Source organism: Rhynchophorus ferrugineus, unplaced genomic scaffold (genome assembly GCF_030347505.1).
Source record: "Rhynchophorus ferrugineus isolate W39M unplaced genomic scaffold, kcgeb_rfMv2 rfM1, whole genome shotgun sequence".
NCBI lineage: Eukaryota > Metazoa > Arthropoda > Insecta > Coleoptera > Curculionidae > Rhynchophorus > Rhynchophorus ferrugineus.
This window is the reverse complement of record NW_027472580.1, coordinates 80,965,229-80,993,172: the sequence shown is the minus strand read 5'-3', so window position 1 is coordinate 80,993,172 and position 27,944 is coordinate 80,965,229. Positions and strand designations below refer to the sequence as shown.

General features: G+C 32.2%; 2 protein-coding genes and 1 non-coding gene across 3 annotated transcripts in view; 2 read left to right on the top strand and 1 right to left on the bottom strand.

Moving 5' to 3' along the window:
* Nucleotides 1-27,944, bottom strand: part of LOC143200289 (uncharacterized) — a 193,403-nt gene that overhangs the window by 4,651 nt on the left and 160,808 nt on the right. The gene's annotated exons all lie outside the window — the stretch shown is intronic.
* Nucleotides 1-27,944, top strand: part of LOC143200279 (neurotrimin-like) — a 268,783-nt gene that overhangs the window by 135,271 nt on the left and 105,568 nt on the right. The window contains exon 2 of the mRNA XM_076410707.1: nt 16,794-16,891. Within this exon, the coding sequence (XP_076266822.1) occupies nt 16,794-16,891 (98 nt within the window). The remainder of the gene's footprint in view (nt 1-16,793; nt 16,892-27,944) is intronic.
* LOC143189421 (U6 spliceosomal RNA) lies at nt 1,580-1,687 on the top strand. The gene has a single exon (XR_013003873.1). It is a non-coding gene; the product is annotated as a U6 spliceosomal RNA (small nuclear RNA).

Sequence of the window (27,944 nt, the reverse complement as noted above, 5' to 3'; positions counted from 1 at the left end):
GGGCTATTTTTAGTGTTTTTCCAGCCATAATTCTAATTTTTCTCGTCGTAAAAACCATCCTTGAACTTCAACCGAACATTTTAAAAAAAGATTTGGCCAAATTGGTCCAGGCGTTGTTGAGTTATGCGCTTACCAACACATTTTGCGGTTCATTTTTATATATAAGTTTAATATGAACTTTATACCATAGCAATAAAGCTCAAATTGACTACGTTTTAGTTACAAATCATTTGTATGGGAAAAAGAAAAGGGCTATTTTTAGGGTTTTCCAGCAATAATTCTAATTTTTCTCGCCGTAAAAACCATCCTTGAACTTCAACGAACCTTTTAAAAACAGATTTGGCCAAATTGGTCCAGGCGTTGTTGAGTTATGCGCTTACCAACACATTTTGCGATTCATTTTTATATATAAAAGGGCTATTTTTAGGGTTTTTCCAGCCATAATTCTAATTTTTCTCGTCGTAAAAACCATCCTTGAACTTCAACCGAACATTTTAAAAAAAGATTTGGCCAAATTGGTCCAGGCGTTGTTGAGTTATGCGCTTACCGACACATTTTGCGATTCATTTTTATATATAAGATTGTCATTCGTCGTTGTCAAATAACTTGAGTATAAAGTGTCATAGTACTAGGTATAATCTTGGTTTAATAAGTCTCCAAGGAAATACCGAAAAGCGAATTATATTATAGATTTCAACAGAAACTCCTTTAATCTTTATACAAGTAGTTTTTTGGGAATGTTGTGCATTCACGCGTTAACTGATAGCAAATTCGACGCCTATATTTCCACATCTTTGCTCATATACAATTTATCACGTAAAATTCAAATCGCTGCATCCTATGTTACGATATCTTCAACTATTTCGCTAACTTGGCAGGGATTTTATTCAGCTTGACGTCCAATAATAAACAAAGCTTTTAAACACCATCAAAATAAATACAGTATTTTGTTAATCGATACTAACCATGTTTACATAGAAAAAACTCTAAATTTCCTACAGATTCATTAATATATATGTCGGAAGATTTTTTCTTCATTTCTACGGTTTCTTGACTCGCCCATGATTAATTACTCCTCCTATTATCGTAGTAACTCCATCTTATATTGTCAAATACAATAACCCATAAAAAAAGCTTAAAACGCTAATGAAATCACGATGCTCAAACTGCTTAACATTACATTTCAATCAAGTTGAATGTGTGAAATATTTGATTCATCTACTGCTAAGATATCTGCAAAGAAGCTTAGTAATACATGAATTTTTTTGAGAATTTTAGCTGGGTTTGCATTCATTCTTGCAACTTATTGCCATCGAATTTTCCGATACTCAAAGCCTTTCTTTGTTATTGACCTCAAAATCACCACTCCATGAATTATTGAACAGAAAACGGTAAATTGGCGATTAACGGAGCAGCATAACCAAATTTCTAATGGTATGGTAATGGCTGGTCTAATGGTAACTAATGGCTTCTCCAGCAAATATTTTCAAGTCATATAACAAACGTAATGAATAGTGCAAATTTAACTTTTTACAGTATCATAATTAGTATTTGTATACACATAATAAAAGATAACATTGTTATTTCATGTACAGAAAACATATAGTAAAACTGGAACGTTACAGAGTATATTAGTACAGCCCTGCTCAAGGATGACACTTAAAATCGTAAAGCGCTCCATATTTTGGTAATTGTTACGGACACTATAAGTCCCCTTAAAAGTTTCAACTTTCAAGATAGTTCAGACACTCTCTTATCCAGAACATTACCAATAAAGTTAAAATACTAAGGCAAGATCACCTTTATGTGGCTGCCATCTCATACGGGCATTGAGGTAAATGAGAGTGCAGATTATCTTTCAAGTAGAATTCAAAATTCAATAATTATTACCAACGTTAAATGACCTACGAAGGAAAGAACTCTCTATATAAACCCATCTGTGCAAAAGGGCAATGCAGGTTGATCCACGAGCTTCTCTTGAAGAATGTACCGAGTGTAATAAGACTCTTACAGTTAAGCCCATGCAGAAGATAAACTCAAGAAAGTCTGAGATATGGGACAGGGGACAACTTAAAGGCTAGATATGAAAAAGTGGATGGTTTAATGTTTTTCCTGAGGAGGATTGATCCTATATGGAAGGAATATAATGATCTTATAATGAGGAAGAATTATGCGCCATATGTTAGTAAGGTTTGAATTCCGAACTTGATACACATACATTGATTTATACCATTTGTTATTAGAATGTACACTATCATAATATATAATAGTAATAAATGCATTAATTATTTATATTTACACTAATTCATTATATATAATATTCTGTTTTATGTTCACCAAATTTATTATTAAATACGTCTTTGTTTTTATTTCCATTTTTAAATTTTATTGTAAATTTTATTACATTTACGTTTCACAAGTTAATCAATAGACAATGCTGGTCAAAATACATGTAAGTACCCAACAGAAACGGGTAAAATATATCAAGAAATTCAAACAAAAGTGAAATGATGTTGACAAGAGCGGGTCGTCATAAATTTATAATTGTTAATACATTTTAATTAAATTAGAGATAATTACACTTGTAAGCATAGAAACAATCTTTTTAATGTATGTATGAATCAGATTATTTAATCTATAAACCTTGATACTCTATAATAATGGTTGCTTCGGATATGGCCTAAAACACTATTTTTTAATATTATTTATAATGAAAACATAAGTAGTTCAAATCTGAGAAAGAATTATGTTTAGCATTCATTTTGCTTTCCAGGAAAAATAATTCTATTATTAGTAAATGTTATTGTTCCAATACAATCAGAGGATCTCTTATTTCTTCTATCACAGTTTATAGCTTAAATTAAGTAAAAATTATTCTGATAAATTTTGATATAGGTGATCTTCTATAGAGGATTTTCACGCTACTTTTTTCCATATAAAAGTAATTTAAAGTGAATTAAAAATAGATTATTTGTTTAATGCAAAATCCATTTTTGGTATTAAAAGAAGTTTGAGGGTCGAACCTCTTAAAAAATCGAACTTAATACCCTAATACAAAAGGTGCCTATTGCATGAAAACACTCAGAAATTCTGCAGGAGAAAATCTAGATGTGTAAAATGTTCAGGCAAACATATTATTACAGAGTATAGAAACCCCAAAGAAGCTAAGCCGAAAACGAAAGTTGCTAAAACAATACAAGAGAGGAGAAATAGAGTAGTTCAAGTTAAACCTGAATAAACAATGAGTGAAAAGAAACAACTGAAAAAATATAACACAGTTAGAGGTGAAATGACTTATGCCTAAAGTATCAGTCAAAATAGGCAATGAGACACAAAAGAACATGAAGCAACAACCAACGAATTGCTAGTTAAACTAATAGGAAAGCTGGACTGGGAGGAAACAATGATCGAATATTTTTCCGAAAGGATTGAAAAACATTAGGCCCGTGGCCCAAAAATCCCGAAATGGAAAATAAAGATATCCGAATAGCAATTTGGAACGCCAATGAAATCCAGCAACATCACGCTACACTACAAGTATTCCTAGATATGCAAAAAATAGATACTTGCCTAATATTGCAAACTCATTTAGCAAAAGAATGCCTTATAAAATTTAGAGGATATACATTTTATCATACCATACATCCAGCTAACACCGCAAAAGGTGGAAGTACAATAATAATAAAAAGAACATTTCCCACCATCAAGAACCCGGGCTCAGTACAGGTTATAATAGCCGCAATTGATTGTCCTCCAAGATACAATCAAAAAAAGAAAATTATTTGAATGTCTTAAGTAACCTGGTAGAAAAATTTATAATTGGAGGTGATTTCAATGCAAAAAAATACAAGACGGGGATCCAGAATGACAACAACTAAAGACAATGAACTGCCTAAAGCAGCTGCTGATCTAAGATGTACTTACATGTCAACTGGAAAACTAACTTATTGGCCGACTGATAAAGAGAAAACCCCAGACCTGTTAGATTTTTTTTATAGTAAGGAACATAACATCCAACTATATAAATGTAGAAGAAAATTTTGACCTAAAATAAATCATACGCCAGTGGTTCTGACCTTGAGCTAAAATATAATAAGAAATGGAAAATACCCAACCCAACCAAACCCAACGTTAACAAACAGCAGACTTGCTGAAGAATTAAACAAACGAATTCAACTAAATATACCCCTCAAGACTAAATGGACCCACCCAAATACTATAGCACTGATTACCTACATCGGGACCTTCAGATACCCACTGTCGGTCAAGAAATCAAGAATTGCAATTGCAAGGGGGCTGAGGCAAGACTCCATTCTCATAAGAATATTGAAATATTGCCGCTTTTGGATACCACTGAGATACAGACTCAAAAGAATCAAATCTTGTGCAGTGTTGTGTAGTGGGGTGCATATAATAAAAAATACAGCAATGACATGTGTAAATATTATTTTACCAGAGATTAAGATAGGGCCGATGGGTTCTCCTAGTTATATACCTAGATTTTAGTTATCATAAAGACAAATTGTAGGTTAGATGGAAAAGACTGGTAACATTGTAATAATTAAATAATAAAAATAATAAAAATTTGTTTAATGATCTAGCTGAGCGGCCTCCTGGGATATTTACCTTTATATTTATAATGTTTATTCACAAAATAAAATAAACTTTTTCGCGTTAAAATTGCTTTTGATATTTATGTTTAAATACGAAATGCTCATTAATTTACAGAGCGGGAAATTAAATTATTGCAAACGTTGTATTCGGACGATACCAATGATTTAAAGCAAACATCGCGTATGACGTGTTTTGAAGAATTATAGTGTGGGGAATTTAGAATATGAAACGTGTGTAATTATCTCAGATATTCTAAATATTTGGTGGTGTTATTTAATATTATTGAATCGGTTAAATTTCATTTTATACTTTAAAATTAGAAAACTTAAATTATACATTTTTGGTTCTAAAATGTATGTGGATAAAAACAAAGGGTTTCGGTTTATCTTAAAGTTATTTTATTTTAACGAAACCAAGTATCGACTTGTTGATCGATTGTACCGACAGTACAGCCGATCTGATTTTGTTCTAATGTAAATATACACCTTTTATTGTGAGGATATACTCTACAAAGCCAGAAGTGTTATATTGCACAATTAAACGCAACAAAAAATCTAATGACTTATTTTTAAAATATATACGGTTATTGGTATTGATTGACAGTACCCTAAATTCACTGTCGCAATTACATTAAATTTTTAGGAGCTCGTAATCTGATAGTAGCTTAGGCCTAGGAGAAGGCTGGCTAAGTATCAGTACCTCTTTATTTGGAATTATGAAACTGGCGAACTTGGTTACTACAATTCTAATTTCACCACAACATTCATCGAGTTCGTAATGATTTTTGATTGGGCGATTGATTTAAAGAAGGCTTTCGAGAATATGATACGTAATAGACCATATAGGATTGGAGATGGAACTTGGAGCAAAATGGATACGTAGAAAAAATGCGAATGGTCCAATTCTGAATTTATAGATAATAGTGAATCTTAGTCACAAAGACATGAAGCAAGAAAATTTCCAGTCCATCAAAAATCTTTATCTCCATATCTCAATCTTTAAAAGCTTGTTTCATGATAATCAATTCATGGACGGTGCTTAATGAAATTGTTTAGTTTTCAACCAACATGCTGCTTTTGGTGGTGCAGTCTCGAACAGTCTCCATTAATTTTCAAAATTAAGTCGCTTTGTATAATAATTCATGTCTCTTTCTAAGCCGTTAACTGCTTCTTCCACCAAAAATGTCGATTTCGTCACAAAATCCTGTGAAGAATTCGATCACATTTCACAGGCATATTCAAGCCATTGTATCTATCTCTGAATTTGTTATGTATCTTCAATGAACGACTCCTAATTCTAATATAATTTCTGAGAGAAATATGCAGAATTTGCATTAAGTATCACATTTGAAAAGCATCAGCTTACCGATGTCAGACTATAAGGATTGGTCATTGATCCTGATTGAACTTGATAGTAATATTTTATCTCTTCCAAATGCTCCATTAAAAAAAATAGGGATCCTGCAGCTTGAGCGATGCAGCATTTTATTTCAGTAGTAGATCCGATTTTCTTCTTCAGTATTAGTGATTCCAAGTACTTGAAGGCCTAAACTTGCTTTAACTGGATCCCATTAAGGTTTGCAATAGCAAGCACTCTGTCAGTTGTCAATGCTTTGTTCTATTCTTCGTTAAGTCTCAAAGTATCAGGCTCTATAATACGTCATTAAACAAAGTGGTATATTGAAATATCTAAACAAATTTTTTGTATTAAACCCAGTCCTACCATGTCTTCTCGTTCAAATATGTGTTGATAATTAAATTATAATTCACTGTTTTACTTTACCACTTTCAGATGCTTTTTAATAAAATATATATCTCTGAAGAACTTCGCCTTAACGGTTACGAAATTATTAAAATCGAGAACTGACCGAGGAAACAAAAGGTAGTGTGTCTTCGGGCTTATAATAAGAATGTTGCTTTGTTAATGAATTGCCCCTAAACTTGCGTCACCCGACCCGGGCGACAGTTACTAATACGCCATCATGGATCACTCTGATTATACCGCTAGGTTACGGGAATGGCAGAAAGGGTAATGAATAAATAAGCTAAACGAGAGTTAACGTCGAGTTTCGGGGGTGGCGGGCGGTAGGTCGCTGGGGCGGATTAAAGGGTGAAAGCGGGGAGAAAGACCGATATCCGCCCCACAGGAGAAATTGTAGTAATTTAAAGTGTTTGGAGTGGATGGATGTGATACTAAAATATACCATAATAACGTATTCTGCTATGTATAGTATATATATAGGGCTTGTCCAATAAGTTTGCGTAAATTAAAAGCTTAAAGATCTGATTTATATTTTATAAACGTGACCTTAGTTTTCATCATCATCAATTAATAGCCGTTACCTTCGCAACCAATAATATTGGCAATAACTGTTGGTGTCTTAGGACTTTTTAATCACAAAATGTTATCATTATTGACGACAGAAATCAACCATTGTGGGCTCGAATAATTTCAGCCTTCTATATTTCCAACAGCTCTTTTTGACTTATCTATTTTCTTCTTGAAGTTCCTTGTTGCATTCTCCATCCAAAAGATTGATTCGGTCACAGAAATATGTGAGGAAATCCTTGAAATTACGATCTCAAACTATTGCAATCTGAGTCTCCGAATTTATTTCTCAACTGTGTACTGATCACGGTAACAATGTTAAGATGCCCGAACAATTTTAATAATTTTTGTGCTAAAGTGAGAGCCAGTATACTCATTCGAAAACAGAAAGAAAGCCAATAAAACGATAACCACGGACTTATATTTGCTAAGTAATACGATCGATACCCTTTGCCAATCTCTTTCTTGAATACCTTAATGGTGAACGAGTGAGACGGGTTAGGTTACGGGGTACGTTTAGTGTTGCTTAGCATCGCCGTTCAACAAGTCGTGTCTTTCCGATAAACAAAATAATATTTTCAAGTATATTAAACATTTTTGGTCTTCTAAACACTTTCACGTATTACAACTCACGCGGTTGGTAGGATTTCGGTGAGATCATAAGGCTGTTGTCAATTGTTCCGCAGTTACTCGAAGGGTTTCTTGGTGTCGTTAAGTGGAGTTCGGGCAAAATTATGGCAGCAGAAGTTACAGTAGGTCAGCATCAGAAATTTGGGTAGAAAGAGTTCCATTTCGAAGATGAAGCTACAGTCGATACTCAAACATAATTATACAAAAACTATAAGCTGTGTAGGCGGAATAATGACCAAGCACATCTCTCTGGCCATTTCTTTAAGAGGTAAATATTATGTAATACGCTTTAGACTATCCGGAGATCTGTTTTTTTGGCTCTCTGAATGGTGAACGTGCAAGATGTATTAGTCTGTTTTCACCGTCGAGGTGGGAAAATTGGGACGCAAACAAGGCCTGAAAAAATGCCTCTAGCCCACGGCAACTATTGCCCATAATATATTACCTAATACATTAATATTTGTAACTTATCAATAAGCTGGTTCAACACGACGTCTGTATATTCAATTGGCTCAAAAGGTTTTACAGATAATCTAAATATCCAAGTAAATATATAGAAATAAGAGTTAATAAAAGGTAGGTTATGAAGTGAATGCGGTACCCTTTAGGAGTACAGCTCTCTATGGCTATCAAATTAAATTAAATTAAATCTTAAAACGTTCGCCATAAACCTTGTTTAATGATTTATTTAGTTGTCTACTACTGACATATAGATAAGCCCAATTCAAACTAGATATTTTTAATAATTTACGAAATATGTTGTTAAATATAGCAAATTTATAAAATTTTCAGCGAAACCGACACACAAAAATTGTGTTTAGGAAAAATAAACGAATAGAACAAATGGCTAACGAAAGACCCTTAGTATCCACATGCGTGAACGCGGGGATCCAGGGGAGACGCCTTGCTAGCCACTCCCTGACACTCAAGAACTTCATACTTAACCTTGAAGACCCTCTCCAAAGTATAAGATTTTCACAATTCTACAAACCATCTGGGCAACATCTTCATTAGTTTAAAATTAATTTCCTCCCATTTCTCATGTTATTAAAATTATTCGCCACATCCGAGTTCTATAAATATCTTCTTCTATACTTGAGCATTTCTCCCTTAAGCTAAATTATGACGACTTTATTCCAGTCACAACTGCTTCACGCTCAGTAATTTGGAAAACTATTTCGTAGTTTTCGTAATATCTTCTAGATTTTTGTATTGTATATTACGTTTTGTCCATGTACCGTGTATTTTTAATTATTGTGTTCTGTGAAGGGTCTTTTTAAATGTTTGATTGCCTTTAAAAGCCTTCCAAAAACTAGATAACTCTACTTTTCTATCATTTAATAGTTCGCAATGGTAGTTTCAAAAATGTTATAGTATTTTTTAAAGCAAAAGGCAAGTCAAAATAGATGGATGTATAGATAGATGAAGGCTCACGGCAAATTTCAATTAACTCGGTTCAGTAGAACTTAAGATATCATATCAAACGTCTCTCAAAAAAGTAGTTTCAAGAAAAACGCATTTAAAGTTCTCAGAAAATAATATAAAGTTAAAAAAAATTGGGGTTTTTTTTAAATTAAAGCTTAATTGTGAAAGATCACTACAATGTATTTTCTCCAAAATATTGTACATCGATAGTCGTTAAATTTCCCATCTTTCAGACAGTTTATGGATTCCATCTCGAAAGAGCGATAAATTTTTGAGGCTTGGAAGAAATACTTCTCAGACAGATTACTCGTCTGTCGTAACAAATGGTAATTAGAAGAAGTAAAGCCTGAAGAGTACGGTGGGGGGAATATGTTTTCACTAGTTTTACAATATATAGTCGATCGTTCTCATGCTAAAGAGTCACATTGTTTCTCTTGCAATCTTTGACTCAAACGTACCAATTTTAATCGATAACAATCCCCATTGATCATCGAGTAAAGGTTTCAAATCCTTATCTTAATTTTTCGCTGACGCCTTTGTATGTGGTCTAAAAATCATCACTTGCAAAACCTCCAAAGCCGTATACACATGTGATTTTCACGTGCATTTTTTTTAAATTAAAATAAAAGTGTAAAATTTTCCGCTAATGCAATATATTCGGTACAAGTTCAGATATTTCAATTAATTGAAACTATTTCTTGGTCACATTTTGTAGAAATAACACATACTATAAAGAGAAACTTGATCGTGAAAACGTGAGTGATCCAACAAGAAGGCGTCAATATGAAGTTAGTTACAATTCTACACTAAAATAATTTAATAAAATCAGAAAGTAATTCAATAATTCTTCAAAGGACACGTTCTAAAGGTTTAAGATTTCAGAATCTGAAAAAATCCATGTTTTCAAATTTCTAGTCAAGATACCCTTAAGATGAAGAGATAACGATAAAATACTGAAATTAATTTGCATAAAATTATACGAAAAACCGGGGGGCAAATTGAAAAAATGTTGAACCTTTGCCTTTATTATTTTTACTAATATTCAGTTACTAATTCTAATATATAGATCGCAAGAAGTCTCTTAAATCGATTTGTTTACATCGCTCTATATCATGATTCGTTTACATCCGTATATACAGACTTAATACAACTAAAACCAGCTTGAAACTAAACAACGTTTAATCAGTTTTATATGTTATTTATAGCGTCGAGGAGCCTACAAGAGATGGCGTTCGCCGTACAAATGTCATGTACAAACTTCCCACCCACTGTTGATAATTAAAGATCCTCAATGTAGATTCGTTATGCTAGCGGTTGGCGAAGTTTTGCCAGATTCCCAGACTGTCGGATTAGGTCTCTCTGAGCGATTATAATGAGTTCGTCGGTCCGTCTGTGTTTCGATAAGGCATTGTACACGAGATTTAGATTCGAAGTTACCGAGGCGAAATAAGATAGATTGGCCGACGCGGCTGACAGAACGACCGATATCAAGACGCTCACTTGTTCTCGGCCCGAGTTCGCGCTCTTGATTTAGTTTATTAGAATAGTAAATGGGAATTCCTCTTCGACGATTTAATTGAGATCGTTCCGGATGCAGCGACAAGATAGAGTCAATGTGCATTGGTTCGAACTTAATAATTCTTCTTCTTATCGGGCTCATTATATAGAGATTCCGTTCGTATAAAATAGATCGATAATTAATAGGTTTCAAAAGATTATCAAAAATTAATACATATACGAGCATTGTTTAATAAGACTTTAGAAAATGATATAAACAATTTATCTTATGCAGATGATATCATCATTTCACAGCATAAGACACATTTTTAAGTCATAAAATACTATTTTCGTTATTAGTCATAAAGTATTATTGGGTCGATGATGTCGTTTAATGTTCGCATTTTTTTAAATTGAATATAATGAAGCTATTGGGCTCCAAATCAGGAAATAATTAATATTATAGATATTGTCTATAGGTAAAAAATCTATTTAGGATTGTATTGGTAAAACAAGATTATATACAAATAGTTTTTCTTGGTTTTCTTGTTCAACGGATGCAATAATGACATATAAAGCTTTTAATATATGTTTATGAAATGTTTTTCTTCTATTAATCCAAATTCAATTAAACACTACAGATTATTCCGTCTTAATTAAAAAAACGTCTACCTTCATTGTGCCATCCGACTTCGCCGACTTACAAAACTGTAAAGTGCCTGTATTCCCAGCTAATTTTATCTTAATTCGCTAGTAGAATGAAAGCTATATCTGCTCCCAAAAAACAAGTGTTTAATACAAATGAAATTGTTCTGTTTTAGAAAAATATCATTTACATACATAAAATAGGAAAGTCTTAATATCTGGAAGTTATGTTTTAGAGCAACTATTCTATTGCATATCGTTAAATCATCATAAAAATGGGTAAAAAGGAATGTGTGGCTTAGAAGAGCTATTTTTCTAACGAGTAAACCTGAAGTCGAAACAGGCTGAATTTGAATGTATCTATCGCTTTCAATCCCTGTGTGAACCTACCTAGAAAACAGTAATATAAAAATTGTTTATGCTCTAAAACGATGACTTTCTTCATATCCATCTGCTAAGAAATAATGCCGGCAGTTAATTTATATTAAAACTCGCCCAAAATCATACTACCTCCATTTTACAGTGCTGAAAAATCAGCAACTTAAGAGTTGTCTAAATCATGAGATCAAAATTTAGATCAAAATGATTTGCAGAAAAAACTACGTCAAAGAGGCATCGAAAGGTAAACTCTAACTCAAAAATCCTGAGAGATGTCAAATGCGCAATGTCGAATGTACTTTGCGAATCAGTTCATCTCACAAGACTTGATCGATCCAAGAAAAAAGTATTCAAAAATCACTGTGGGTACAAATTTATTGGAGTAATTGCCAATTCTGGTGCCTATATAACCAATGAATAACTACACTATAACCACGAAATCAAACGGATCTAAGTTATCCAAGATATTACAATAAAACATGAAATAAGGTAAAACTGTATAATTATTATTCTTAACTTTAGCTTAAGTAGTCTAATTTAATTTAACTCCCATCGCCCTTATATTAGTCGCTGGTATAATAATATTTATGTATTACCACTGCTGTTTTTCTACTAAATGCACCTCACTACCCTACACACAATCAAATGGTTTAATTCTGTTGAGTTTGTTCTGGTATTAACTATGATACGGGTGTGGACTGCCAAATAAATAGTGAAATATTAACCTAAAAAATATATATTTTTCTAAACATTTTAAAAATAATGATATTAAATAATATGGAAAAATATCGGCTAATATATATATATATATATATATATATATATATATATATATATATATATATATATATATATATATATATATATCGGCCAAAAATATCGATATTTTTTTCAGAAAATATTAATATATCGATATATTGATATTTTTTCTGCATCCCTAAGCTACGAGTTGAAATATTTCGATATTGACATGAGAATGGAGTTACTCCTCATGTCTCCTTTCGATTATTTTAGATCTCCTGCATGATACCAGTCGGTATCTGAAAGTCTGTACTGTCTGGGTGCACCTACATAACCTCTGAGGACTTTGTTCTGGAAAACTGGTATTTTATTTACATTATTTTTGGTGCCATATCCCTCTAGTTGAATTCTATATATCCATATAGTTGATTAATTACTGATAATTGTGATTTTCTTACAACTTACCAATACATTTGCCTAAATTTGAAGTCTAGTTCTTTCGTTTTCACTTTTATATATTCTCTCAAACGAGATTTTGCATCAAAATTCATTCTGATATACTTCGCGTATTTTTTATATGAAATTATAGTATTACCTATTGGTATTGGTGCATATATGAACTTATTATAAGTGAACTGCACCTTCGCAGATCTATTTCCGTTAATTTTTACTTTCCAGGGTTGTATACAATTGTTTTTGTTATCACTTGCATGTTGTAATTTTCGTGTGTCTTGTTTGCTTTTGCATCCTATAGTAAGAATGGCAAATTATGTGGCGAATTTTTTATATTAATATTAAAAGCTATAAAAATGTTGGAGAGGCAGAGACGTAATATTATTTGTAATTTAGATCTGATGTGCTATACTTCAAATAAACGCAATATACGTTGTTACACAATAAGAGAACTCCCTTCCTGTTACATATTGATTGAAAACATGTACCTAATAAATTCCAATATCGCCGATCTGTATCTGTACACGTGAAAAATCTTATAGAATAGCAGCAAATTCTATTTACCTCACTATCACTCTCCTACAGATATTTCGAAGTTACCGTCGTGCATACACAGGCGTACATTGAATATTGCCGTTTTCGGAGGGTTGTAATCGTCAATTTCCCTAGCTTTGAGCTCGCTTTTGATTGGAGTTTGCGGCTTATGTTATTTACTCTTTACTCTAATATGTCTCAGCTCCAGAAAGATTCATAGGCGATAAAACCTTATAGATACTTTTTATTCTGTATAAATAAATATATTACTGCTAACCAATATATTAGTAATATATATTCGACCGTAATTAGTTAATGACTTAATTATGTATAACTTTGATTTTGTAGGTTGTAAGCAAGTACTAATTCGTTACTAGCTGATGTTGTTTTTCTTAATTATCTCCAAGATCTATTAAATATAATATTCTGCAGGATCATTTTTACCTATATATTATAATATAAAATCTATATTATTTTACAAATCTATATTATTCACAGCATATTAGTTTAACATTTTAAAATGTTAAATGCTATTTTAGTTTTAGTCACATCAACCTCTTGGATTTTTTAGTGACTGAACCTACAGCTTAACGTGGGCTCCGAACAATGGTCCTCGGCATTAATCCTACCAACTGGCGAGTTACCAACTTTAGAGATCATCCCAGAAGATATCCGGTCTTAACCAGCCTGGTTACTGGCGTAACTGGAATCATTTTCCTTGTCAGATTTTACACTCTTGCCTAGAATAATCACATATATTAAACAATCATAAACATAAATTTATGACCACGCCCCAGCAGGACTCGAAAACGCATCTCTCGCAACAGTAGGAGGGCCGTCCTGTCACCTTTACCACTGCGCCACCAAGCCGGCTAGTTTAATAATTTAGAAAGGCACGTAAAGAGAATGTATTTAAAATCATTAAATTAAATTAAATTAACTGTACATTTTTTTGACCAATTATATTTGCCAAGAAAATAATGAAACTAACAACTATTGAATAGAATAGGGAGTTCAAAGGGTGAAATAATAAAATGTTATATAGATACCTAATTTATTGCATATTGCAACATAAAACATTAAAAACAACTCTAAATTTTAAAGTAATTACAAAAGTGATGTATTTTATTAATTCAAATTACTATAGTAGTTTACTTACTTTAAGTTTAGTTTCTTCCATGTAACCTACGAAATCTTCATACCTTAGTCCATCATAATTTTCACAAAAAAAATATTGAAAAATAATCAATATAACCCGCCTCATTTGCAGATGAATATCTATAACAATACACTCGTCAAGATACCACTGATTCTTCTTATTATAAGTTTTATATTAAGTCTTTATCTGAAACATTTTTTCACTCACTGTATTCGATTCACGATACCATTTTGCAATATTCTAGCAACTGATCGCTGCGTCTGCTCATATATCATGGAAAAATCTTAAAACCTTGGCACTTACTTTTAATACAATATATGCCGTATTACTAGAACCAAATTCCTGACATCAGAGCACTTAGTTGAAAATTGATTTTTGTGGTATTCAAATTCGAATATTGATGGGACAAACAAACTTTAGTAAGCCTCAAAAACTTTTTTCACAGTCACGTGGGTAGATTTTCCACTTCAATCAAAAGAATGGTATTTGGGTAGATATAAACTTTACCTGATGGGAGATTATTGATGACGGTATTTAAAAAAATATTGATAACTGTTTTTAAACTTATAAACGGCATTGTTATTATATTTCAGAGTATTACACACCAGCGTAAGTTAAAAAAACTTCCAAGTCCAAGAAAAGTTTTTGAAAAGTTCTTCGATATCTTACCACTGCCTATCACTGCGTAACAAACGAAGAACAGTGCGGTGAGCTCAAAATTAAATGTATTTATAAAATTATCTAAGACTTCGTCTTAAAAAAGAAATAAAGTTAGTAAATCACAACAGAGTGGAAGCAACCGGTCAAAGCGCAATATTGAAGGGAACTAAACCAGACGAACTTTTAGAGTGCAACATTTTTACTTTGAACATGTCTCAAATAGTCTAGTTCAGTTTGAATTTGGCAAATGCATACTGCTGAATTTATCCCCCACTCGTCCCATATATTCATAAAAGTACAACGAAAACATAATGAACATAATGATAAATAAAATTAATTTGCAAATTCATATTGTAATTCTTTTTTAGCTTCAAGTAATTCTAAAAAAAAGAACATTAGTATTTCTCTGCCAAGATTTGTTGACTTTTATTTATCTCTGAATTGCTATTTGACATAAATGTATATCTACAAATATAAATTAGTACTAAATAAACATTACAAAATTACGTTAAAATTAATTAAATATCACTTCTAAAGTTGTCATAGAGAGAAAAAACCTAAGACCAACACACCAGTTTGGGTTTAACAAACATTCAACAATTGACCAGGTCCACAGAATAACAGATGTTATTGAAAAAGCCTACGAAAGCAAAAAAAATGCTCAGCTACATTCTTAAGCACAGGCCTTCGATAAGCTTTGGCATGAAGGCCTTGTTCGTAAACTAGAGAAAATATTACCAAAACAACACACCGAACTACTAAAATCGTACATTATAGTCAGAATGTTTAAAGTTAAACAAGAAGAAGCTTATTCTACAATAAAAGAAGCTAAAGCAGGTATACCACAAGGAAGTGTACTGGGGCCAATGCTTTATCTACTCTACACTTGTGATATACCACAAATGGAGAATATTACGATGTCTACATTTGCTGATGATACTGCAATTATAGCTGTCGGACACAATAGTAAAAAAACCATACGAAAATTACAACAGGCAAGTGACAATACAAATGATTGTATACAAGCTTGGAAAATAAATATTAACAAAAATAAAACTGTGCATGTGCAGTTCACCTACAATCAGACTGTTCAAGGCCCAGTAATACTAAATAATACTATCATTCCATGTAGCAACAGCCCTAAATATCTCAGAATGAATCTTGATGCAAAACTTCGCTGGAAAGAACATATAAAGAAGAAAAGAGAAGAACTGGAACTGAAATATAGGAAAATATATTGACTAATTGGAAGAACATCACAATTATCAGTACATAATAAATTGTTTTTATATAAGCAAATACTGAAACCTAAATGAACATACGGAGTTCAATTATGGGGATGTTCTCCCCCTAGAGTAACATAAACAAAATACAAATTTTTCAGAAGAAAGTCCTGATAAGTCTTGTGGGCGAACCCAAATACTATAGAATTGACTACCTACATCGAGACCTTCATATACTCACAGTCGGTCAAACCATTTGATCTTGTGCAGTTTTGTCTAGTTAGGTACATTTAATAAAAAAATGCAACAGTGGCACGTATAAACATTTTTTCATCAGAGACTGAGATAGGGCCGGTGGGTCTTCCTAGTTATATATCTAGATTTAAGTTATAAAGACAAAGTTTAGGTTAGTCTGAAACGACTAGTAACATTGTAATAATTAAATAATAATAAAAAAATCTATAGTTACAATAAATATTTTAAATGATTTAAATTTTCTGTTGCAGAGAATCCGAGATTTGTAAAATCGATCACGAACATGACGGTGGCGGTGGGAAGGGATGCCACCCTGGAGTGCGTGGTGGAAAATCTAAATAACTACAAGGTACGTAATTAAGAAAATCTCTTTTTATGGTCGGGCCATCAGGGATAGCTTCAGCTTCCAGACCGCATTTATCACGAGATAAGAGGTGTTTAGAAAATTAACTTTGCCCCAGAATGGGTATTTAATGTCTGCACGCCAACGGAGAACCTTAAATGGCAATCTGGCGAAAATATTGTATGTGGATTAGTTTAAAATAATCCAGGGACAGTTTTAAAGTTATGGCAAAGGTTGTTGCAAAGCACTATGGTTGTGATGAGAAGTTTTGATATTTATTTTATTACCAATTTTTGTTGTGTATATTAAAGGATTATACCGTGAAACTTTTTATCTCCAAACCTTAATATATTATGATAATTTAATATGCATGTCGTTAGATATAGAAAAATATATTACTATGCATGTTTGGACTGGTCCACGCGAAGTATAACAAAGGAACATTTCACCATGTTTTGCACATCTTACATCAATGCTCCATATTGCACTCATTCTCTAGGAATGGCCTCAGTTTCGTTCATCTAACGACTTGGTCCAAGGTTTCCTAGGTTCCTCTGTCTGGTCTACCTCCCATTCGCAGACTTTCCGTCTAAAGCCCTTTCTGTTATTTTGGCTTTACTTTACTTTTTGGATCTACTGCGAGCTTCATAAAATTCAACCACCTGTCTGGTTAGTCTGTTTGGTTCCATTCTTTTTAAATGCCCGTAAAAATTTAGTCTGCGTTTGTGAATATATATTGCTAAACTTTTCCACTTTCTTATTTGTCCTTAGCTTATACACTCTTTGTTCAGTGTGTTTTGGACCTAACATTTTTCGAAAAATTTTTCTTCCTTTTTTGTATTTCTGCAATGTTTCTCTTTTGGTTTCAGCTCCCTAAAGGCACTATTTAGAGATACTTTTTTATGATCGATGTCTTTCAGAAATCTCAAAGCTGTAACTATTTTTGGTCGACGAATCATATTATCGATCCATTTTCTTGAATAGTTTAGTATTTATTATTGTATTGTATTTTAGTATTTATTATTATACTTGTATAGTATTTACTGTTGAACTGAATGTGCTGTTTTAGTGTCCTGAGTTAGAATCGACAGGTCATCTACAAAAGCCAAAGTGTCTATCGTAACTTTGGTTCTTCCCAATTTGTTTGGTTGGTGAATTTTAAGATCCGCTTTTATTCTAGACGACTCTTGGATTACTTTGCCTAGGGTGCAATTGAAAATTAATAGGAAGAGTCCATCACCTTACCTCGCTCCTATTTTAAATTCGAAGGGTTCTGATATTATTCCCTTAAACTTCCCCTTGGATTTTGTACTAGTTAGTATTTTTCTGATTTGAATTTAAGATTACAAATTTACATATTACTTTCTTATTATAAAGTTTCTGTTTTCTGAGGATTAATTTTAAATAATTAATAAATATTTGTTCGGAGACTGTTAAAGATATACCTCATCCGAAACCTGCTTGAATTCGCCAATTTTGAATCCAAGTTATTGTTTTGTTCGGTCCAGGAGATTTTGCGAGATAATTTTGTAGTCGACTGACAAAAAGGATCGTCCACTGTAATTACTTGCATTAGTTGGATCGTTCTTCTTATGCAGTGGAAGCATCAAAGCAGTTTTTTAGATATCAGATACTTCTTCAGTGCGTTAAATGTTTTGCATGATCAATGTGTTTTCCCTTACAATCCCTAGTCCGACTTACTTCAAGAGTTCTGCAACAATTTGTTCTTTACACGGTCCCTTGTTGCTTTTTAGTCCTCCAATTTTTTCTGACAATATCTATTTCATTTGGTGCCTGTGAATTTTGATTGATTTTTCAGGGATTTTGAGGTAAAATCTTTCTCTAGGCTCTGGGCAATAGAAAATTTTCTTATAATGTGTAGTAAGTTCTCTGAGATTCGGCGACGCAAATTTTGCTGTGTATATAGTGTAATCAGCAAAGTATATTTTGTTACTAAATGCTAAAAACAAATGAAACTGTTGCTGCAGGTCTTTCCTTTCAATTAAACAAGCTAACTGACGTATTGTTGTAAAACGGGCCAGCTATAGCCATTAAGATACAAAGAGCGAAACTCTTCCTTGACAACAAGAATACACTAAGAAGGGGCAACAGGCCTATAAGAGGAGAAGTCGGAGAAGAACGAACAAGGCTAGAGACGAAAAATGCTAAACGGCTGCTGAAGGGGTGTATAGTAGAATACCCCAATTAATTAATCAAATAAAATGCACTCAAGTTAAGCTACAAACTCAGAGACAATGGAAATACAGTAGAAATAATTTGAGTTAAGAAAAGTACGAATGTGCTATCAATAGTTGTTCGAGTCAACATAGATATATGATGAACTTAATCCGTCTATATATTTAATTGATTAAGGTTTATAACCTAAAGGTCAGAATAAACAACAACCCCAGCGAGGGAGTGTTTTTCTATTCAGAGTCGTTGGTAGTATGAGTGAACAGACACGCAAGCTACCACGCTCAAATAAACTATTATAAACCCGGAAAAAGTGCACTTCATTTTTCTACATGCACATATTTCGAAATAAGCTGTTGTTTTTATGAATGCCCCATAGTACCCTAGGCACAACGATATACATAGAAGAACAGGATAACCTAAAATTCCCATTGAATCCATTCCCGCGCTTCTATCATACTGTTATATGACAAAATTTTAAACAAATATCAATAAGTAAATAACTAAGCCTTAATCATTAATTTTCTCTGGCAATTACTAAACGCTGTTAAACGATATTATACTTAACTTCTAAACATTAATGCAAAGCTAAACTTTTCCAATGAATATTTTGTGTTGACTCCATATTTCTTCACAGGTCTGTGAATATACAAGCTTTCAGATAATAAAGATAATTAACAATATCATTAAACGCCGAATATATGAATCGGAGGATTGAAGTTGAAGACCCTGGAAAGTTTAAACTTCCAAGGAGATCCTCAATGTGCAAGAAAATTGTTAAATTAGGTTGCTATTCTAGGAAATACTGAGCCTACAAAATAATGAATTAAGCAATATTCTTCTAAACTCTTTTAACTATATTCCTTTTTTTTAATATTTTTTTATTCAGCTGGCCAATATCTATCAGAATGGCATTTTTATGATACGAGCCGCACGAATAATATTTTTGGATAAAATTCGTAATCTAAATTCCTATTTCCAAACGGTATAATTTTTAATCTACATCAAGATTCAAGCTCAAGTGTAGCAACAATTTAGTTCGTTATTTCTATTGCTTGCTGCAGATCTACCGTTTTTCCAAATTGATTTTACAATTCAGGGGAAGCAGAAATTTACACACGCTCTTGGAGAAGAGAATTATTATCACGTTTATTATGGTCACATTATTATCATTAAACCTGACAAAATACCACATAGAGAGACTTTAGGAACGTACTGGCGACCTATTTAAACATCAAGATATACGTATTCAATATAGATATAACACAATGCGGATGATCTAAGAAAATCATTGTTGTTTAGAAGGATATCATTAAAAAATAATTCCATTGACAGATACAACATATACATTATCAGGAAAGTTAAGTGTCAATCAAGATTATAACATTCCCTTCTAAAGACTACATACATTTGCATAATGCTATCATTAGTGATACGAGGGTCCTATTTATATTTCGGGAATTGCCAACACTCATTAAAACAGTCAACACTCGCTAAAGTTTGACATTTTAGACGATATACGTACTCAGAGTATTTTGTCGCACGGACGCTATTTGTTTATTTTGTATTTAGTTGAAAGTTTCGTCTCGGTAAAAAATGGAACTGAATTGTAAACATTTTCGTGCGGTGATTTTTTACGATTTTCGACGTGGATTATCTTAACAACAGTGCATCAATCAACTGAATTTGACTTTTGGCGATGAAGCTCCATCAAAAACCACCGTGTATCGCTAGCTTAATGAATTTAATCGTAGTCGTAGTTCGCAGTCCAACGAGTTTCGTGAACGCCGTCCAAAATCGGCTGTTGTACCCGAAAACATCGATGCTCTGTACGAAATGATTAAGCAAGATCGTCATATCACCTATTGTGAGATTCAGACATCCCTAAGCATTAGTTCCACCAGCATATATGCGATTTTACATGAACACTTAGCTGTGCGAAAGTTATGTTCGTGTTGGATCCCACACAATTTGACAATCGCTTAAAAAGAACGCTCGCGTCGAGTGGTGCAAAGAAATGCTTAGGAAATTCAATTACGGTCCTTCGAAAAACGTTTATAAAATCGTTATAGGTGACGAATCATGGATATATTCGTATGAATCCGAAAGTAAGCAGCAGTCGACTGTATGGATGTTCCAAGATAAACCAAATCCAAGAAAAGTTGTTCACGCACGAAGCACTTCAAAGAAAATGTTGGCCTGTTTTTTCGAGAAAACTGGTCATATTGCAACAGTGGTACCCTCTAGGGTATCGTAGAACAATAAATTCTTATTGGTACACAACCATCTGTTTGCCAGACATCTTCGGTGAAATAAGGAAAACAAACAAGAGACGCCGGATTGTTCTTCATCATGGCAATGCGAGCTCTCAGACAAGAGATTATTTGAGCACTCAAAACATTGAATTGATGGGTCATCCGCTGTACAGCCCTGATTTGACACCCAATGACTTCTTTTTGTTCTCATCCGTGGGGATTAAATTGCGTAGTCAACGATTTTCATAGCCCAAAAAAGCTACTGAAGCGTTCAAAAATCATGTTTCGAAGATGGCTCATTCGGAATGGAATAAAGGCTTTGAAAATTGGTTTAAGCGTATATAAAAGTGTATCGATCAACGTGGCGAGTACTTTGAACAACAATAAAAATATATATTCGTAGCTTAACGATTTGTTTTTTTTCCTACTCCCGAAATATAAATTCTCGTATAGATCGAATAACTGCTATCGATACCGTCTTCCATCATCATATACCGGTAGTCGGCGTCATATGGAATAATAATTCAATGACTCACCCAGAACTTGATTACACATTACTTGCTTTGAAATATGATGTTTGAACAGAACAATCCCTATCGGAGCTGCTAGTAGTATTATAGATCAACAGGACAAAATTATGATGATGATGATGATGAGTACAGATTCTTCAGTTTCGAAGATGAAAAAATTGTTTGCTATTTAACTAATTCGATTGATTATGTTCCTAAACAAACATACATTCACTGAACAAGATAAAGTTATACCATACGTCTAATAAAATCAAGTCTTTACATTTCATTCACGACTCTTGTTTACTAATGAAATTTCCACGATTGCTAAGAAACAATCCGACCCGATGTCTCCCCGTTTCGATAAGGAGAATTGAAGAATTCCCTAAAACGTTTCCTTTAGTCTGCCATTGTTTTCGTCTCGGCATTCCGACACGGGAGCGATCGCTTTTTTTCCCTTATCTGGAAACGAAATTACGTCTGATATATAAGGAGCATGTCAAGTCTTTCACGTATTTTTACGTTAATACGGCGACTCTTTAGGTTTGCGCATTGCAAGAGGAGCTTTTTCGCTGAATATTTTACATAGTTTCGCGAATAAAATATGTATAAAACGATTTCTTTGAAAGCGGCGTGCGTCGTTGACTTCCAGCCATCGTTGACTGACGAGTACGGGTCTGAATAAATTGGTTTCTCTATATTTTTATATTCGGCAATATACGGATGTCGGGAGGCCGATGCATCATCATGTAAGTTACAAGAATCCGTTCGTTTAAGGACCATTTAGTCTAACTGGATGTAGTATGTAAAATAATGATGGACTAGTGTAGTTTATATGGAGTAAGAAATACGGAGAATAACGATGGACGATTAATGATATTTCTCTTATAATGGAATAAAATGATCAATTAAACATTAATGCGTTATTAAAACTGTAATTGATATAATACATTAAAATAATAAATGTCTGTATATTAAAACAATAAAATATAAGAAACTTATTTGAAGAACTAATACTATAATTAATTAACTTTCTATAATCAAAAAAGTATTAATAAATGTAAATTACCACGTCACTAAACATTACGACAAAGTATCAGAGCAAGATTATTTTCAGAACTAACTCCAGAGCATAAAATATAAGTATACATGATCTTTTTTTACTTGTAGGTTATAAACATAAGTATCGAATAATAAATGTAGTAATGCATATTTGTATTTTAAAACAGAGTATACATAAATAGAAAAATGTTTAAATTGACGTTTGACTTTAGCATGTATATCAAAATAGTAACGAATACGAATTTTTTACAATTTGGAAATATTAGAGGGATATAATAACAATCTCTAATTAACTATTGATTCTCCAAAACTTAGGTCTGTAAAGTAAATAATCAAAATAATTGATATAAAGCTCAAAGGGTAAAATGTCATATAGACACATATCTTATTATATTAATCATTAAACACATTAATATTTATCAATGCTTTAAAACGTTTACATGTGTAGTTTTAATAATGTCTAGTTTCTTCTATTTGTTTTATATTTTCATTTTAACTCCTACATATTTTTATTACTTCATTTATGTTTTCATATAAAACAAAAAATACACAAGGGTTACTAAAAGAATAATTAATTTTCCTAAATTTTTAAATAAAATGGCATAATTCTTTGCTTATTTATTTAAATCTTCGGTCTCCCCTTAGAGATAGCTCATCTTTAGTTCGTATTCTATAGCTTTTTTATCTTATTTCAAAGTATCTAAGATGTTATGGCTATGGTTATAAAAAATAGCTTATCAGAGCTAAGTTGTAAGACAAACCGTCAAGCGTCTGGTGTATTCAAACTCTTGTCTGCATTACCCTGAGCATTCGACAACAAAGCGATGCGGTTGTATTTTTGGCTGGTCACAAGTTTTTTGTGGGTTCCTTTCTTCCTACACCCTAGCTCCACCAGGTACTTTTGTTTCAAAAATATATGTAAAATTGCTAAAATTGTCTTACAATAATGTGCTTAACAATAAATATATATATATATATACATTTATCTGTTGCTTTCTACCTTGACTTATGTTCCACGTAGTACGTAAATTTACAGAAAATTCTTAATAACCTTTAAGAATTGCCTTTAGTATAATGATATAATAAGTCTCCAGAACTATATGAAGTCCTTAGCAAGAATTTTTATTTATTTTCTTTTCCGTCATCAGACATCACATTAAATTTAAAGTTGATTTTGAAATTTAAATATCTTGTAAGAAAGAAAACAAACGATTTCTGTATTGATATTTTCAATTTTGTTTTGAAAATTTCATGTGTCAGGTTTTTCTTTGACTATTTTATATGCCTTTGAATAAAGCGGGCACATGAATTTGCTTCCTTTACAAAAATGTAAAGTATAACTTATCATTATTATACTATTTTTATTCGTTTTCACCAAAACTTGCCATAACCCTTAAGTAATATTATAACTTATTAATAATTCGAGAGCAACGCAAAATCTTAAATAACTTGGTTTAATAACATTCCAAACACTCACTTTCCATTTTACTGTAAAAACAAACACCTACTTAATTTTAATGAACACTATCCTTTATTTTATTATATAAACTTAAAAAAAAACTTTAGTTCTAGCGAGATCCGATCCTAATAAGTTATTGTCGGCGAACTAAAGTCTTAACCCATGTGGTTTTATTTATATACTTTGTGACTTCGATCTGACAGCTATTTCTGGTTTCTTGATTTGGACTTTTTCGTTTTTATTGGACTATATTTATTTGTGGGACATATTACACGAAAATATTGGGCCTGAATATTCTTCCTCCATATATGCTTTAACCGTGCCTAATTTCATGCCTCCACATGCCCGCGTTTTTTACAAAAATGGATACTCAATATATAGATTCTGCATATTAATCAAATGGCTTTTTAGGTATTCTTTTATATGATATATATTTTAAATATATGATAAATTTCAGTATTAATAAAAGTATACGTTTATATGAGCTTATATATAAAAACTGATACAAATTTTGAAGTCAGTGCTTAGAGACTATTGAAGAGTGGAAGAAATCAAGAACAGAATGGAATATAAGATATGTTAAAACAACAAATATATTTCTCACAACCCTTCGCCAATTAATTCTCAAATACGTAATTGGATTGAAATATTTACTTTAAAAAACATAATAAAGTTAATAACAAAATAAAGTTACGACATAAAATAATTTACATTAAGTGATAGTGTTAAAGATAGATAAGAGATTGTACAGACATTTGTAGACTTGCACAAATAGATTAATCAGAACATATCGTTCCAAATATATTTACAAGACTACCTGATTGCTTGCTGTGCTAGGGATGCATGTGCTTTAGAACTATTGGTAATTCAATACAATATTGGCAAAAACCTTCGGCATTGATCTAATACGCGATTGGCTATTTGAGCGAAGAAACTGCTCGATATGCTTTCTTACCACCAAAATATTCGCTTGTGCTTCTGGTAGAGTTTGAACATGCTGGCTTAGAAAATCACTTCCTGCAGTTCGATTCTTTGAGATCTAGTCGATTTTCTCACTTGGATGGGACACATGCGCTTAAATTTTTTTACAAAGTTTAGATAATAAACTGCAGCGTGACTATTTAAGGTGTTATGGCTATGGTTAGAATAAATAGCTTATCAGAGCTAAGTTGCAACACAAACCGTCAAGCGTCTGGTGTATTCAAACTCTTGTCTGCATTACCCTGAGAATTCGACAACAAAGCGAATGCGGACGCATTTTTGGCTGGTCATAAGTTGGTGGGAAAAATGCAATGTGAGCAATATTTTAAGTTATTTATAAAATTATATTTATAGATATTCAATTAATTCGAAAAAATAGTTCCTGTAAACTATATTCACTAAAGTGATAAAAAAGCCTTTCAGATCATTCCAGCTGAACACAAAATTTTCATCACCGAAAGTTATTTATATAGGAAAATATATCAGGTAGAAATTGATACCGCTGTTAATTATTTGATTGGTAGTTATTAAAGGCCAATTTTAGATTAATATTTGCATTCGGTTATTTACTGCCATTTATTATCAGGTAATATGACCGAAATATCGTTTCAACAGAAAAATTGTCGATGAAGCAAGGCAATCGAGTCAATGCAATTCGTAATCAAAAGAGAATTTTCTGGTGATCAACCGGTTACTATAACTTCCATATTCAAATCATATTCGAAAAATTTTGTCAAGAGAAGAGAAAAATATATATAATATTAAAGACAAAATAAGGTTTTTGGAGGTCATTGAAAGTTTTGTAAAGCTTAAGGCAACCGTGCTCTTTAGATTTGAACATACGAATATGAATATGAATATATGAAAAAATTCAGAACGTGGATTTGAAAGTATTACCAGAAGATGATCTATGTAAAATTCAAGAACAATATACAGAAATATTGGGAATAACACAAGAAAATATTTTGAATCTCCTGAAGAACCGTGGGAAAATTCAAAAGCTTTGATAGTTTATGCCGTATCAATTGAAGACATTGTATATATTCAATATTGAAATAAATTGTATTACATTAAAAGGCGTTTCATCACGTGTGAAATGTTTCTTCAATAGCTAAATAGGAAAGGTTTTTTATACTATGTTGTTACTGGCCCTGAAAAGTAGATCCATTACGGTAATATAAGGCGCAAAAAATCACTTGGATTACCTGGTCATGCATCAACATGAACGACAAAGTCGAATATCCATGGTTTCATGTTAGTACACTACATTTAGTGGGATTAGCTTGTGGTACATGCTAAAACCTAATGAAATCATCAATAGGAATTGTGACCGATTATAATTGATGAGTGAAACCGGTGAAAACATACTTGGAAATATTAAAATGGACTACCCCACCTACCGCATTCTCCACATCTTGCTCCTTTTAGTTACTACATGTTTCGACGTAGCGTATATATGACTGTATATATAAGTTGTATCTAGCGTTGGGAACTATCGACTGAAAACGACTATCGACTATTTAGTAATTGACAACTTTTTATTATCGACTACTTCAGGTCAACTGATTTACTACTTTTTACTATCGACTATTCCAGTCAACTACTATCAGTCGCTATTTTCGGTTCGACTGATTTGACTATTATTTACTATCGACTGTTTCACTCATGTACTTTCAGTTATATTTTCAGGCCTACTAGTTTCATTCGACTGATTTTCGACGTTCTGGCGTTCTGGTCCGTCTTGTTTGCGAGTTTGAAAATAATATATCGAATTTATGCTTACATTCAAGATTATTTATTCATGTATTAAGGTAAAAAAAATGACATTTTGAGTGATAAATAGCAAAATCATTTTGACTGTATTTATGTTATCCGGAGTTTATTGGGTCCTTTTGATTGTTAAAATTTCCTTCATTCAAGTTTCAACTGATAATAACATTCCTAATTATAAAATATTCCTTATTAACGATAGAAAAAAATATAATCGTATCTAGAAGAGGTGCGATATTTAATTAATTGATAAAGAGTGATTGAGAACATACGACAAAAATATTTAGTGGTCATTACACTATTTCTTTTTACATCAACCAATCAATACAAATATATAAACTATAAAAATAATATTACATCTTTGAAAATTAAACTGTTAATTTAAATGATAATAAATTACAGCAATTATCTCATTCCTTTAATTTCTCAAAGAAAGTTTGAAAACAAATACGAACATCTCCACATCACTTATGGCACGGTTTTAAAAATGTAGTAAGCAGATGTTGGAACTAAACAGAAATAAATCTGTTACTTTTATTATAACATGTCTTTGATACTTTCCGTTAGTAAAATACGGTTAAATATATTTGGGATCATTATTCTATACCTCTTTTGACTCAGCTCAATTTATCTGTCCTTTCCTCTTTCACAATTAGTACGATAAGGAATTCGTACATCTCCGCCTGTTGTCGCTGAATAGAAAAATAGTAGAGCAGTAAAAGTGTAAAATTTTTTAATTTTAAAAATTTTAAAATTTTTCGCAATAACGCTTCAAATTAAACAAAAATCTTTTTAATACTAGTTTATATTTTTATCTGGCTTTGGCTATG